The sequence below is a fragment of the Neophocaena asiaeorientalis genome, unplaced genomic scaffold, assembly GCF_003031525.2.
Source record: "Neophocaena asiaeorientalis asiaeorientalis breed wild unplaced genomic scaffold, Neophocaena_asiaeorientalis_V1.1 scaffold136, whole genome shotgun sequence".
In the NCBI taxonomy this organism is placed as follows: Eukaryota; Metazoa; Chordata; class Mammalia; order Artiodactyla; family Phocoenidae; genus Neophocaena; species Neophocaena asiaeorientalis.
Genome location: NW_020185333.1, coordinates 5,257,545 through 5,274,368, shown reverse-complemented (window position 1 = coordinate 5,274,368; position 16,824 = coordinate 5,257,545). Strand labels below are relative to the sequence as shown.

The 16,824-nt window shown below is 41.4% G+C and overlaps 1 protein-coding gene across 3 annotated transcripts; it reads right to left on the bottom strand.

Annotated features, from left to right (window-relative positions):
* Window positions 1–6,232: 6,232 nt before the first annotated feature.
* On the bottom strand, window positions 6,233–13,732 carry DPPA4 (developmental pluripotency associated 4). 3 transcript variants are annotated; one of them, XM_024735352.1, is made up of 7 exons: window positions 13,661–13,732; window positions 11,812–11,971; window positions 10,743–10,906; window positions 10,605–10,655; window positions 9,968–10,265; window positions 8,284–8,479; window positions 6,233–6,979 (listed from the first exon to the last, which is right to left on the bottom strand). In XM_024735352.1, the coding sequence occupies exons 1-7, from the start codon at window positions 13,682–13,684 to the stop codon at window positions 6,949–6,951; spliced, it is 924 nt and encodes a 307-aa protein (XP_024591120.1). In that variant the 5' UTR covers window positions 13,685–13,732; the 3' UTR covers window positions 6,233–6,948. The 3 variants fall into 3 exon arrangements, with proteins under 3 accessions (XP_024591120.1, XP_024591122.1, XP_024591121.1); XM_024735354.1 differs by lacking the exon at window positions 6,233–6,979 and adding an exon at window positions 9,599–9,669 and having other exon boundaries at window positions 8,394–8,479; XM_024735353.1 differs by lacking the exons at window positions 6,233–6,979; window positions 8,284–8,479 and adding an exon at window positions 9,677–9,776.
* Window positions 13,733–16,824: the final 3,092 nt, after the last annotated feature.

The following is a 16,824-nucleotide window of genomic DNA, read 5'->3' as shown; positions in this document are numbered from 1 at the left end:
TTCCAATTGTATCTGGATAATATCTGATCTCCTCTCAAATGTGACAATTTCTGGACCATTTCTGCTGAGGTGAGCATATTCTGCAAACAGGTCTCATGATCAGTGTTCAAAAGTAAGGTATTACTACCATTTTTAAAAAGATTCTGCGCATCCGGAGCCTGTGCTCCGCAATGAGAGAGGCCACAACAGTGAGAGGCCCACTTACCGCAAAAAACAAAACAAAACAAACAAAAGATGAACATTATTTATCTCAATAGTTCAAAATAGAGTATGGAGAGAGTAATGTATGGTAGTAGACACTAAGAATAATATCCTCCTCTTCTCTATCTGTCTGCTTTCTCTGGCTTTGCTTTATACCAAAATTAGGCAAAATGATTCAACATAAGAATTATGATTTTGTAGCATTAATGTCTTCCCAACAAGTGACTTTAAAAAAAAATGCATGTTTACACAATCTCTCATAAATTGTTTATTTTTTCTGGAGAGAATAAGAGGGAAATAAAAGGATTCACATTCCCGTCTTTGTTCTGAGCAGCACAAATTCCCAGTTTACTAACCTTGTTATCACTATGTTGTTGGCACCAACTACCCAAAGTGCTCAAGATAGCCCATCCATAGGAGGCAGACTGCTCGGCTAGGGAAGTATTCTATTCGGGGCAACTTGACGTTGAAGAACAGAAGCTAAGGAAGAGTTTAATAAAATAGTCATAAAGAACATTTGCATAGACTGTCAATTTATGAAGTATTTTATATATATTATCTCATTAATTCTTATAATCCTGTGAGATAAATATTATGATCACTGCTATTCAGGTAACAGATACTCAATATCAACCATCTACTAAAATAGCACCTCTGGTCTCAAACCTAGGTCTTAGACTTCTTACTTCCTTAATCTTGGCAGGTCATTAACACTTTGCCCAACATACATGTGTGTCATCTTTTTTGTTTCTGTAGTCCCCACTCACAGGTCATATCATTGCATTAGATTATAGTTGAGTTATATTAACCATCTAGGGCAATGAAGTCTTAGAATTTAACACAGTTGACTGTTATCTTCATTTCCTAATACCTTCCACACTACATACAACCCACCCGCATTCCATTATTGCCTTCTGCTACTTTGCAGAACTCCTTACACACTGCATTCTACTTAAGGCTAGATATTTTCTTACAGAGGAACGTACTTAAATGTATTCTTCTCGCAAGAAACATCTTTCTTCTCGCAAGAAACATCTTTCTTCTCGCAAGAAACTATCCCTAACACATTACAACACAATACCAAATATCATTTTTCTAGAGTTAGTCTCTCCTGTTGGACCTGCAACAAGCTGCTTTTCCCATTACTCACTGACCCAGAAAACTCATCAAAATCCCTAAAGGATTTTTGCTGCAGAAGGTGACATGCTGATTCTAAATTTATATATAAAGAACTCCTCAAGCTCAATAATAAGAAAACAATCCCCCCCCAACCCCGCTGCCAAAAAAAAAGAGCAAAATACTTTAACAGCCACTCCATCAAGAAGCTATATGGAGGGTAAATTAATATCACAATTAAGATACCACTATACACCTATTAGAATAGCTAAAATTAAAGTCTGATCATATCAAGTGTTGATGAGGATATCATATGTTTCTGGTGAGAATGCAATATGTCACCACCATTTTGGAAAACTGTGTGAGAGTTTCTTGTAAAGCTAAACATACTTAATATATGACTCAGCAATCTCCCTCCTTAGATATTTACCCCCAAATGAGTGAAACTTGAGTGTTCACTCAAAAAACTGTATATGATGGTTTATAGAGAGCTTATTTATAATCACCAAAACCTAGAAATAAACAAATATCCTTCAACTGGTGAATGGTGTAGGAGCAGAAAACTCTTCTAGGTAGTTTGGCTGGTCTAATAATTAAATTGACATGAGACAAATTAACAGGAGAAAATCAAATTTTGTATGTGTGGGAGCCCCATAAAAATATGTGGACTCCCTGGCAGTCAGGTAACTGAGGTGTATATACCATCCCAAGCTAAAGAGAAGGGGTAGGGGTCTGGGGCTTCAAAGCAGAGGAAGACAGTTCTCAGGAAGATGAGAAGAGCAAATGTTTGGTAAACAAATGTTTGATCTGCCACGTAGATGAGTCTTTTATTTTTTGACCATGTCATGCGTCATGCGGGATCTTAGTTCCCTGACCAGGGACCAAAGCTGTGCCCCCTGTATTGAGAGCGTGGAGTCTTAACCACTGGACTGCTGGGGAAGTCCTGTTAATAAGTCTTTCTTATATAAAATATTATCTCTAGTAATAGCTTTCTTCCTAGTATAGGTCCTCTATCTAAATTCTTTGAGGCAGTTAAGGGGAAGGTAAAAAGCTCTTTCTGAATCTGCTGGTCCCTGCTTGTCTTCAGTTCAAAATAATCCATATGCCAAAGCCACATTCTGGGGTGGCATATTTTGCTCCCCCTCAATGGATAAACAAACATGGTATATCCACACAATGGAATACTACTGTTCATCAATAAAAAGGAACAAACTGGTGATACATTCAAAAATATGAGTCAACCTCAAATGCCTTATACTAAATTAAAGAACCCAGTCTCATTCCATTCATAAGACATCCTGGAAAAGACGAAACTATAGGAACAGAAAATAGATCTTTGGTTTTCAGGAGTTTAGGAGGGGAAAGGAGTTAACTACAAAGAGGCAAGAAGGAATTTTCAGGAGCAATGGAAGTTCTAGCTCTTGTGATGGTAGTTACATGGCTGCATGCGTTTATCAAAACTCAAAGGATTATACATTAAAATGGGTGGATTTCACTGTATGTAAATAAACGTATATGTTCAATAAACCTGACTAAGGCTAGAGAGATTAATTAAATTCCCAAAGCCACACGGCTTTGAAATGGCTAATAAGTGCTTGGTAATTACATATCAGCTCAGTGCAGAAAAGAAAGATAGAGACAAAACATAGTAGAAATTACAGCAGTTACTCTCGGCTGAGTGCCTATCACTTTCCTAACATAGCTGTTTTACATACATTATTTTTTTCAACCTAGCAACCTCGCAAGTGTGAGTTGTTACCTTCATTTTAAAAATCAAGTGAACTGAGCTTTCAGGATAGAAACTTGTAAACATATCTAGCTGCCCCCAAAGCTTGGGCTCTTGTGTTTCTTAATAGTAAGAAATAAGTGGTGACTTCCAATCCAGTATGGATAAAAGAGGTAGTAGTTTTAAGAATTGAAATATAGAGACTTCCGTGGTGGTCCAGTGGTTAAGACTCTGTGCTTCCACTGCAGGGGGCATGGGTTTAATTGCTGGTCTGGGAACTAAGATCCCCCATGCTGCACTGCGCAGCCAAAAAAAAAAAAGGAATATATCAAATAAAGTTATCAGAGAAGATTTAATCAGGGCTTTTGAGGAAGAGCAGAAGGAATCAAGTTCTGACCTTCGTTTTCCAGTGTTAGAGCTACAGGAGTTCTGAGTTACTGAGGAAATCTTGTCCAGTCTCTGTGAACTTCTTCTATAACCCTTCTCAGTGTTATAAATCTCCCTAATGTATTGGGCCACTCCTCTTGGTCATCCATCATGAGAATAAACGACCTCCTCAAACTTTACTCTGAGGCCTCTGTATAAAAATCCTAGGAGTCATGTGACTGATGCAATTTCCTCTTTGGTCTCCAAACTAAACCTTTCTTTTTCCTTTGAGGTAAAATTTACAGTAAAATATACAGATTTTTTTTTGATGTGGACCATTTTTTAAAGTCTTTATTGAATTTGTTACAATACTGCTTCTGTTTTATGTTTTGATTTTTGGCCATGAGGCATGCGGGATCTTAGCTCCCTGACCAGGGATCAAACCCACACCCCCTGCATTGGAAGGCAAAGTCTTAACCACTGGATCTGCCAGGGAAGTCCTAAAATACACAGATCTTAAGTGTACAGTTTGATTAGTTTTGAAAAATGGTAGGCAACTCCCTAGTTGAGACAGAAAATATTTCCATCACCACAGAATTTTCTCTTTGCCCCTTCCAGGAGATTCTGGCCACTCCCCCATGGGTTAGTTGGATAAAGAAGTGACCGCTTATTTACTTTGGGTAGGTGGACTGTCCCTCTTCTTACTCATCTTGATTACCAACTGGTTTTTAATATAAAAGATGATGAAGAGAACACAACGTTGTTAATCAACTATACTCCAATAGAAAATAAAATTTTTTAAAAAATGATGAAGAGACTAAAAAATTGAACAATGGAAGTGGTAATTTGTTGATAGACATCAGTTTTAGAATCACTTTTTCCTTACTTTCTATTATCTTCCCTCCAATATCCCGTCCCATTACGGACGTGCAGGCTCAGGGGCCATGGCTCACAGGCTTAGCCGCTCCGCGGCATGTGGGATCTTCACGGACAGGGGCACGAACCTGTGTCCCCTGCATCGGCAGGCGGACTCTCAACCACTGGGCCACCAGGGAAGCCCCCCTCTATTTTTTAAGATAAAGGCAAAACAGAGGATTTCTCTTGTCTGGGCTTCCATTCCTTTCCAGCCTCATCCAATATCTATGTTCCCTGGTTCTGAACTCCCAACGCACTGGCCTTTCAGTTTTCTTGTTTCCCACCTCAGGAGCCTCACAATCCATTCTACTGGCTGGAATGTCCTTTCTTCTCCTTTTTTTAATTCTTATTTGCCATTCAATCTGATGTCAGCTCAAAACTCTTTCTCAGAGAAATCTGTCCCTTTAAGTAGTAGACTCAGAAATGAAAAGTAACGTCTTTTGGAGCAATTTACCTCCTTCAGGCCATTCCAATCTAGGTTTTCCTGGCCAGGAACAAAAGATGACTCAAGTTAATTCTTCTAAAGAGAAGTGTCTTGTGGACCCATTTACTTCATCTTTTGTCATCTGATGTCTACCCCTTAGTAATGGAAGTTCTTTTTCCTCTCCTTATCTTTGAAAAAATACAATTTCAGCTATATCCTTCAGGTAAGGCTGATTGAAATATTGGGTGATTACTGGCATTCTTAACACTTCGGCCCTTCATATTCTAAAACAGGAGGGTAGCTCATGGGGGAAACACAAATCCTGCTAAACAGGATTTAAAACAGTTTTAAAAGAATTTACTAGAGATCTTCCAAAATTGTATTTTGGAGGAAATTAAACTATGAGTTTTATGGCGGAACTAGAAAACAGAATACTGCGTGTTACAACAGAGAAGTTTTTTTTTTCCAAAGGGTAACTCAAAGCAATTTATTTTCCCAGAGAATATAGATAGACAGGACAGAGATCTATTTTTTAATATTGGTTTCCAAGAAACTTGTAATCCATCTCCTTTTATAATTCACTTCATACCTTCTCATTCATCATCCATTGAATAAACATTTATTGAGTACCAACTACGTGTCAGGCTGTTCTAGGAGGCTGTGATACCTAAGTGCACAAAACCGACAGAAATCCATTTTTAAAAAAAATTTATTTTTATTTTTGGCTGTGTTGGGTCTTTGTTGCTGCACACAGGCTTTTTCTAGTTGTGGCGAGCAGGGGCTACTCTTCGTTGCGGTGCATGGGCTTCTCACTGTGGTGGCTTCTCTTGCTGCGGAGCAAGGGCTCTAGGCACGTGAGCCTCAGTAGTTGTGGCATGTGGGCTCAGTAGTTGTGGCTCACGGGCTTAGTTGCTCCGAGGCATGTGGGATCTTCCCGGAACAGGGCTTGAACCTGTGTCCCCAGCACTGGCAGGCAGATTCTTATCCACTGCACCACCAGGGAAGTACCCCAGAAATCCTTTTGTATTGTTAGGGGAAGGCAAATAATAAATTACAAATTAACATGTTAGAGGAGACAAGTGTTATGGAAAAATAGAAATTGGGACCCAGGGTGCTTATAGGGCTGGAGAAACAAATTGTGATTTTAAATAGGGGGTCACAGTATGCCTTTTTGACAAAGTGGCATTCGAAGAAAGAATTAAAAGAAAGTTTACCATATTGACATATGGGGAAAAGAGCATTCCAGCCAGTGACAAGGCCCTGAGGTAAGAGCGTGTGAGGCATGGTCAAAGAACAGCAAAGGCAGGGTGTTGGAGATGAGGCAGGAGATGAAGGGGCACGGGGTAGAATGCACTTTAGTTAAGGTCTTGGAGGTCATTACAATGACTTTGGTTTTCCCTCTGAATGGGATCCATGGGAGGGTTTTGAGTAGTGTCATGATCTGACATATTTCAAAAGGATCATTTCACATACACAATTGAGAATTTTGTTTTAAAATACAAGCTTTAATTTCAAATTTTTCTAGTTGCCTTTTTACTAGAGGCACTATAACTTATCATTCAATGTAGGACACTTAAAAAATTATATATAATTTACAGATAAGTAAAATCCAGATATCTTAAGTGCATAGCTCTGTGAATGTTTACATATGGGTGCATCTAAGTAACTGCCACCCAAAACAAGGTAAGCTCACTTAATTATGCGGAGACAAGAAGCATAATCAGGACTGATTGCTTCCATGTGAATACATTCTTTGGGGCAAGACTATTATCAGTGATATATTGTATCACATCAGGAAACCCATTGCTACTCTTACCATTCCTGGTGATAAGTTTGAATACTTAGTTAAGGTGTACATAACCAAATTTGAACTTTTGCCTATAAGCCCCATTTTTCCCAATGTAGAAATTCACTTGAGGCACTTTCAAGTAAATTAATTCCATTCATCGAATTAGCATTTTTAAAGTGTCCCCATCTCCTTTCTTGTCTGCTCCCTTAGGGCTGGGAGTCTTTGGAGAGATAGCCACTTCCACTTTTGGCAGTTCACAGGCTTTTCTTTATGCAACCCTGTAAGCAGGAAGCATGGAGAGTGCAGTGGCCCAGAGTTCAGCTGTCAAATAGCACCGTGGAGTTGATTTGTAGTCACTTCTCTATCATTAATTATATTCATAGCTGTACCCTTTTTACTGGTATTGTGATCTCACTGCAGGCTTTTCATTAATACTTTATTCCTAAAAAGCAAATGAAATGTTTTAGAATCAAGATGAAATATCAAATTGCATTCTTGAAAATAACCAAGAAACCCACTCCTGGAATGCCAATAAAATTGCCCTTGGGACTTTCCTGGTGGTCCAGTGGTTAGGACTCAGTTCTTTCACTACCATAGCCCCAGGTTCAATCCCTGGTCAGGGAACTAAGATCCCGCAGCTTGAGCTCCCCCCAACCCCATCCCACTTGAGGCTTCTATCCTCTGCCAGCTGCCCTAGATCCCTGGTGTTCAGTCATCATGACGCCAAAGGTGGGTCCCCAGCAGGCCAACAGAGAGCACGGGATGAAGCCCAGGATGATTCCTGGACAATTACAGGGTGAGGAGATGGATTCCTGGGAGCCAAGTCTGGGCTGCTCCAAGCCCCTCTATTCAGAGGGATGGGCTTCTCTCCATCCTCCTCCTCTGCCGGCCCCTCTTCCAAGCTAAGCCCAGAAACACACGTGGCCCAATTTAACAGAAAACACATGGCAATCCCCTCCAAGCATCCTACTGCTCCCCTTCTCCATTCGTATCTTTCAGAAAATACCTCCAATTGTAGCCTCTATTTCTCTCCTCCCCTTATTCAACCACCCCCAAATTATCTATATTCTTTATTGCTTTGAATCCCTTATCTTTTCCAAGCAAGTATGTTATCTCTACCTCCTTTATAAGACAATTTCCCCATGCAAATTCTCCCCACTGACTTCATATTTCAGGTTTTCTCCTTGTTTCTTTTGTCTCCTTTAACATGTCCCTAAAACACTGCTGTTCCTTGAAGCTCTGTCCTCAACCCAATGCAACTCTTCTCCTTATCAGTGTTCAAGTAATTACTGAAAAACTATACAGAAGCCAGGTTTTTCTTACTTCCTCCTTTCCATCTAGACAATTCTTCCCTTAAATTAAGAAACCTCTTCTTTGATACCAGTCATCACATGGTGATACAGTCTTTTACGTACCAGTCATCCCCCTTAGACTGTAGGCCACCTAAAAGAAGGGTTTTTTTGCTAGTCATTATTTCTGTGTAGTGCGTATAGTGAGAATATAGTAATTATACAATTGGTTACTGCTCCAAAATTATGGGTCTCCAGGTAGAAGCATTATGCCTTGACATAAAAATGCCCTTTCTCCTAGGAAGACACTTACTCAAGTAAAACTTTTTGTGAAAATCTTTATTGACAAATTGTGCTTGAAATACAGGGCTAATTAAGATGAATATGTATCTCCTTTTTCGCCCAACTAAAACCCAGATGCCCACTTTTAGTGTGTAGAAGGGTACCATGTGGTTACCTGTGCACACACTCAGGGCACAGCATGTTGTCCTCCAGGTGTGGGGGAGGGAGATTGCCCGCAGGAGGCAAGAAGAGCGCAGACACCCTCCTTCGTTTTTCAGGCACCCAAGCCTGTCCGGCATGAAATTGTAAATGAACCCAGCCCTCTGTGTTAGCAGGGAGACCTCTCCCGTGAACCACACACCACCAGACCCCTGGGGAAGGAAAGAGAGGTTCAGTACGAGCACAGCAAGACCAAAGTCTAAACTTTGAGTTTGCATCATGGCCTTTGATGCTACTGTCTTCCTCAAGTGCCAGCTCCCAGATATGAACCCTGAAACCTAACTTACTCTACCCTGTTCCCCTTTAGAAAATAATGCAAAAACAGTTCCTGTTAAATATTTTAAAAGAAACAAAAAATACATCTGGATGTGTAGAGGCAAGTGGGTAGATGACAGTGTGGCTGGGAGGGTGGCAAAGCTTTTCCTCTGCCCGTCTTAGGTTTTCACCTGGGACTCTAACAAAATGACTAACAAGGGAAAAACAGTTGATGAATTCAGGCAGTGCACAGAGCGCAGGAAAAACGCAAACACTAGCTCAAAATGGCAGCTTGGAATTCCATCTTATGTAACATCTTTGACAAAGAACAATACATTTGCAAAGAAATGACAGGACAAAGGGAAGCAGTTTTAGGCTCCCAAGGGTGGCAAACAGTGGGAAGGTAAATATATGGGAGGAAACTAATGGATGAGGTTTCTTTGCTGGTTGCTCTGGTGCCCACTCTCAGTGGATAAGTCTGTCTCCAGCAAAAGGAGAATAGATAATCCTGCCTTAGGCCGAAAAGGGAGAGCTTTTTTGGGGTTGCTGCTTTTTGATTGCCTTCAGCTCAAGATTTTTATGGCAAAGAGGAATATTTTGGGGGTGACGTTCTGGTTTCCTTCAATAGAAAGACTAAACCAGAGTGGTCTGGGAAGGCCCTCATAAAATAAGTTCAGAGGTCTCAACTTTTTTTTTTTTTTTTTTTAGCGACATCAGTGGTTTAATGGATGGGGGAATCTTACATGTCTGAAGCAAGATCCTGGAGCAACACCCCACTATGTGCAACAGACAGTGGACAGGGCCTGGCCCCAGGCTTTGCTCCCAAAGGGAGGAGGAGGTTACCAGTTATAGGGGGACAGGGGTCTCAACAGGCATTGTACTGTGCTAACCAGTTCATGGTCTTAATTTTATCTCCTGTAACTCTCACAATAACATCATGAGGTAGGTCTTATTATTAACCTACATCACCACGAGCAAACTGAAAACTAGATTAAATAACAGTTAATGCCACTTACTTGACAGATGCTAGAAGATCCAAGGCTTTAGCTCAGGCAGTTGATTTTAGAGACTGCTTTTACTTTTAATTCTTTAAAGGAGGCGAAAAGAAATGAAGCCAGATTTCTATCCCCTTCTGATGACCTCATTAATTTAGATCACCGGTTCTCAAAATGTGGTTCCCCAGATTAGCCGTGCCTGGGAGATTGTTAGAAATGTAAATTCCTAGGGCCTACCCAGACCTGAACCAGAAAAAATGTGTGGGTGGGACCCAGGAATCACCAGGTCTTCAGATGATTTTGATAACACCCTGAAGTTAATCAGCGGTTAATATCAATTAAGCTTATTTTCCCACCTGAACCAGAAGCAGTTCTTACTAATGAGCTTACCACAGGTCTCTTGTGATTGCGCCGACTCCATCTTCATGGCCCTGGCTGTCATTCTGCTCCAAGAAGCAAACACAGTTCCTGGGTCAGAGGCAGAAGTCGATACAACTTCCTGAAGAGTAGGATCTCCTTCAAGGGCAGGAGCTCCTTCAAGGGCAGGTGCTCCCTCCTCAGGAGCAGCAGCCACTTCAGAAGACATCTTTTCATCAGAACATTCCAGAGGTAGTTCCCCCTTGTTCATCTTTGATTTTCTTCTCGCTAGTGATAGGATCCTGGCCTCCTCGGCTGTGGCAGGAATGTTCTACATAGAGGGTTTAAAAGATTAAAGACAATTCTTCTACTCACCTTTTTTTTTTTTTTTTTTGCGGTACGCGGGCCTCTCACTGTTGTGGCCTCTGCTGCGGAGCACAGGCTCCGGATGCGCAGGCTCAGCGGCCATGGTTCACGGGCCCAGCCGCTCCGCGGCATGCGGAATCCTCCCAGACCGGGGCACGAACCTGTGTCCCCTGCATCGGCAGGCGGACTCTCAACCACTGCGCCACCAGGGAAGCCCTCTACTCACCTTTTAACGCTAAAATAGGTGATTAGGATGAGAATAACTAAACCTTCGACTTGGCCAAATTCCCTACAAATTACTCACTTTTTGATGAGGGTAGGCATGTTCACAGAGTCGTTTATATCCGTCTAGTTTCTAAGACAAGAGAAAAATGAGTTAATAATAAAACTGAGGCTCGCAGTCTTCCTCCCAAGAGCATCAACTCCTACCCTGGGCACTCACTGGGCCTTTGGTGCTTAGTTTCAACTGCTGGCACCAAGCGCGTACAACATCCCTGTGAATCAGATTGACAGGCGGCAGTATAGAAGGTAAAGGAGGAATTGGCATCGTCTTCTTCTGAGGTTTCACACTGTCACAACATTGTGGCATTTTTCGTGGACAACAAGCTGAAGGAGAATGAGATAAAATTAGCAATAATGAACTTTTGTGTAGCCTTTTAAAATGTCAAAAGTACAATCACTTTTAGTTCTTATAGTCTAATCCCCACTGTAAAATTAAATGACTTGCCAAAGACCACGTAACCTTCAAGGGATAGAACCTCAAAACTAAAACTGACAATATTTCTGAATCCCTCAGTATTTTTACTTCCTAAAACTCCCCACTACTCACGCACACTTGCTCTTTTGTGAGAGCTCTAAACCACAGACCCTGAGGAGGTTGACCTAGAGATTGCACTTCCAATGCAGGGAATGATAGAAGTTTTAGACCTGAGGTCATAACTACTAGGCCATGCCTTGCCCTCTCACCACAAAAAACAAAATAAGCCACCCAGAAATGCTACACAATGACTAATACCCATAATTCTGGCAGCCCACCCCACTAGGGCAGCACTCTGGTCTCCTGCTGCACCTCACACGCTCTCACCATTCAGGAAAGACTGACGTTAATAGTCACTAGGTTTGACTGAGCACCGATTCAGTCAGATGAAGTGTAGGCTGTTTACCTAATTATTCTGTGTAAATTACAACTGACCCTCCACCCTGACCTCAATCCAACTCAGCAAGGTAGCTACTTTCCTCATATTTTTAAGACAGGAAGTAGAGTTTCAAGGATGGGATTTTGAATTTATAGGTCTCTGTCCCCAGATCATTGCACATTAAGATCCTTAACTCCCAGAATCTAGAGTAGGTAAAATAATGATCACAACCAGGAGGTGAGATTTAAACTAGGCTTCGAAGGAAGTGTAGGATTTGCAGAATACAGGACTGAAATTTCTTCCCTACTTTTTCAGAAAAATCCCTGTCTTCTCGAACCCAGGGAAATAGGATTTGAGGAACTGTAGATCTCTTACCTCTGTTATTTTTTATAGATCTTTTTCTTTTGGTCCTCTTTGCCACGTTTTCTAGTATATCTGGCTTACCAGAAGCCCCCTGTCCCTCTTCGGTATCTACTGATGTACGTTTGAAGTTGCAGCTCATATATTCTTCCTCTGTCTTCTTTGTGGAGTTGCACTGGGGATAGAGGAACCAGAAAGTCACTCCTCTGGGCGTCCAACCCACCACATACACTACATGACTTATGACACCTCACATCCAAGGTACCAAGATAATCATTGAACTCCACTGGCAACATGGGTTCTCTTCTGGGTATCATCTTAATACTCAGGTTTATTTATAAGAAAGGGAGGCAGTGATAGAGAAGTGGAAGGCCAATCTGAAAGTATGAGAAAAGGGGAATTCCCTGGCTGTCCAGTGGTTAGGACTCAGCACTTTCACTGCAAGGGCCAGGGTTCAGTCCCTGGTTGGGGAATTAAGATCCCACAAGCCTCGGCGGCAAGGTCCAAAAATGTACGAGAAAAGACAGAAAAAAAAAATTTTATATGTATATATATATATATATATATATATATATATATATATATATATATATATATATATATATATATATTCGTTTACCTCTTCCAGATAAACCTTTCCCATACTATTGCCCCAAGCTACTGCCACAAAGCTACTTTCCTTTCCAACCTAGTTACTTTGCCTGAAAGGATATCACTCAGCTCCACACATACCACCTTCCCTTATATTCATGTTCTTAAACTCTTAATCCGCTTTCAGAATCTCACTTCAAGTGTTAGTTCAGATGGTGACTTTTCTCCACTTTATAGACCAGTACAAAATCTACTGCACCATTGCCACATTCCTACCACTTGTCAGTTGCAGTTTTACATTTGCTTGTGTGATCTGACCCATGACTGTTACTCCATTTAATTATAAACTCCCCAAGGGTAGAATTCCTTTCCCTCTGGTTGTAGGCACTCAATAAATATTGGTTAATTCAAAAGAAACAAGAGAACAGTGAGAATAAAGCTGTTTGATACAAAGAAACAACATTTTTTGAGCCTATAGTTTCCATCAGGCATTGTTCCACACCACAGACTCCTTATTTTCCTTCTTTTAATCCCCACAGCAATCCAGCAACAATCTATTATTTTGTTTTTCAGATGCAGAAGCTGAGGCTCAGAGGTTACATAACTAAGGGCACACAGGTAGACACTTGCGATAGAAATTAAACCCCAAGTCAATATTAAATCCCAGATTTGCTTCCAAATCTAATTCCTATCACCTCCAAGAAGGGAGTACGAATTACATTTTTACATCTCTATAGCAGGTTTACATTCATATTCAAATCTCACATTGGCATAACACTTACACGAAGTGCACTTTGTACCTCACTCACTCTGGGGCCTCCCAAAAGTCTTAGTTAAAATTGGGAGGGCAAAAAATGACCTAGCTCTAGGAAAGAGACCCGGAGAGCGGTCAGGCTGCACTGGCAGAGGGATTCAATTTTTCTCAACAAAGCCCCACAGCCTGTCTGACTTTAGTTGCTGTCCTCAGTGTTCCTCAATACGTCTGGTTTCCCATTGTTCCTTGGCCCTAACAACCCTAAGAAAAGATGAATCCAGATGCAGCAATTTTGGTCTTGAACCTGTGTCTGTAGAAGCGAAATTAAAGGATCTGGTCCAGTATACCAGGGAGCAATTATATCCAGGAACTTGATTTTTTTTTTCAACAAGTGAAGGGAAGGAAATTCTAAGGGACCTTCTTTTCTCCTCAAAAGAGGGAGTAAGTGTGCCCAAGAGAAAGAGAAACACGAAGATTGACAAAGACAGACAAAAGCAAACCCGTGCAGATTGTACTTACCTCCTTGTTCTTTGCACTCTCCATGATCAGAAATCTCCAGCTTGATAAAACTCTCCTTACTTCTGAAATGGCCCCTGGCCCAAGGTTGCTCTTTTAAAGGCTCCTCCTTCTTCCGGGGCCGGTAAGCACTTTTCCTTTTCTCCTCCCCTCTGTTCCTTCCCCCACAACCCGTGAAAGCTAAGCTTGCACACTTTCTTATTCATGAGTGACTATTGTATGAATGAATACATAATAACATTCCGGGCCCTTTCCTGTGAGTTTTTTTAACATTATTACACAGGGTGTGGTTCCGGAGACATTGGGAAGTTGAAAATTCCTTCAGAAAAATTCCAAGGGAAAAAGAAAAGTTGCTAGAGACTTCTGAAGGGGATGTGTGACAGGATTTAATGATGAAACTTGTGGAAACAACAGAATTCTGGGCCAAACCAGTGGCTTGAAGAAAGCAAAACTGTTTTCTTGTACCATATACGTTTCATTTCTTAAGCAAGTTACTCAACTTATTAAAACTTCAGTTTTCCATCAGTACTAATAATAACTAGAACCTTCCCATCTGCCAACAACTAACAATAATAGTTTTAAAAGTCCATTGAGGGGGCTTCCCTGGTGGCTCAGTGGTTGAGAATCTGCCTATTAATGCAGGGGACACGGGTTCGAGCCCTGGTGAGGATCCCACATGCCACGGAGCAACTAGGCCCATGAACTACAACTACTGAGCCTGCGTGTCTGGAGCCTGTGCTCCGCAACAAGAGAGGCCACGATAGTGAAAGGCCCACGACCGTGACGAAGAGTGGCCCCCGCTTGCCACGACTAGAGAAAGCCCTCACACAGAAACGAAGACCCAACACAGCCATAAATTAATTAATTAATTAATTCCTACCCCCAATATCTTAAAAAAAAAAAAAAAGTCCATTGAGGGACTTCCCTGGTGGCTCAGTGGTTGAGAATCTACCTGCCAATGTAACGGACACGGGTTTGAGCCCTAGTTTGGGAAGACGCCACATGCTGTGGAACAACTAAGTCCGTGCACCACAACTACTGAGACCATGCACCACAACTACTGAAGCCTGCATGCCTAGAGCCCTAGCTCCACAACAAGCGAAGCCACCACAATGAGAAGCCTGCGCACCGCAACGAAGCCTAGCTCCCGCTCACTGCAACTAGAGAAAGCCTGTGCACAGCAATGAAGACCCAACACAGCCAAAAATAAAATTTTTTTTAAAGTCCATTGAGTATTTGTTTTGTACTAATTCTGGGTTTAAAGGTTCACAGCTATTATTATTATCACTATTAATTTCTTTTCTTGGCCATGTCACACGGCTTGCAAGATCTTAGTTCCCCGACCAGGGATCAAACCCATGCCCCCTGCAGTGGAAGCATGGAGTCTTAACCACTGGACCACCAGGAAGTCCCACACAGCCATTGTTTTATTGTTCTCCAGTTCATAGATGACAAAAGTGTGTATAAGATTGTGTGGGTAACTTGTTTGACACAGTAAGTGAAAGAACCAGAAATCAAGTTTAGGTTTGGCTGATTCAGGTATTTCATTGAATCATCTTCCTTTTCGCAGTGTAATTGAAGGTAACATTACTGAGTTCTAAATTAAGAGATACCTAATCCTGGGCAAGATATAATCCGTGATTTGTATGTTGATAGATGGGAGTGTGTGTTGAGATTATAATTTAGAAATCCTTAGACCAACCACTATTTGGAGAAACACAATTCTAAAAGAATTGCACCTGGAATTCCCCAGTGGTCCAGTGATTAAGACGCAGGCTTTCACTGCCGTGTTCCCTGGTTCGATACCCGGTCAGGGAACTAAGATCCCACAAGCTGCACGGCATGGCCAAAAAATAAAAATAAAGACAAAAAAAAAGAATTGCACCAACCATTCAAAAAAAAAATGGGTTAAATAATGTCCTATATATTCAATATAAAGAGGATTAGTACAATTTAAAATATGTGAGCATAATTAATACTACTGAGTTATTGAATGAAGTAAAAATCCAAATATCTTTTTATCTTATATATACACATGTATTACCCAAACAAATGTAAACGATTCAATTATGACCCTTGAAAAGGAGGAAAATTTCCTACATTTGGCAGCCTGCAACAGGGGTTTAGACTTCATGGAGGAAGTCAAGAAAGTAGCAGATCTGAAGGACCAGGTGAGCTACCTAACTGAACAGAGGAAGGTGGGGAGGGATCAGCCCCGCTCTGTTCTGAGGGGGAGGAGGACAGTGTAAACTGAGTCTGGATAGTTTGGCCTTTTGATCTGTAGGCTAAGAGCAATGGAAAGCTATTGAAAAGTTCAAGGTGGCAGTGGGGATGGGATGGGGGTGAGTGAACTCTGATGAGCGTACTTTAAAGGTCTCTCAGCTGCAGTGAGGAGAAGAGTGGAGATGAATCAGGACAGACACCGGAAGATGAGCTAGGAAGCCACTGAGGCATTTTTAGGCCTGTGAAAACTTGTGAGTGGGTGGTGATGTAGAGTTGTGGTTAAGAAAACAGACTCCAGGGACTTCCCTGGCGGTCCAGTGGTTAAGACTCTGTGCTCCCAGTGCAGGGGGCACAGGTTCGATTCCTGGTTGGGGAACTAAAAAAGAGCAGACTCCAAAGCCAGACTGCATTTGAACCTCGACCTCTCCTCTTCTAGCTGTGTGACCTTGGCCAAGTTATTTAACACCTCTAGGTCTTTCCCTTTCTTCACTTGTAAAATGGGGGTGATGAAAATGATACCCCTTGCTCAAAGGGTTGTGGGAGAGTGGAGTGGGCTCTCACATGTTCCAATATATGGTGTCTGGCACAGCACGTGTTGGATCAGTGTTAAATGTTTCTATTATTAGCATGTTGGAAAGGAAGACAGATTTGAGAGATATGGGGGTATTTCTGCCAGGTTTTCTTTTGTCTTTGTTTTTACATGTATTTTCTCTTCCCCCCAAATTTTGATTGAATAAAATGAGCTGAGTTAATGAGGCCTATAGTTGTTTACCTGGAGGCAATGATGTTTAAAAAGCCATTAATCTGCATTTACACTAGATGAAACAGGATTATATCATACATAACCACCATTTCATATTTGATGGTTTAAAGAGATTTTGTGGGAGGTGTGACTGTGGAGGCTGGTTGGAGAATTTGCCTGAATCTTTCTGCACTGTGTATTC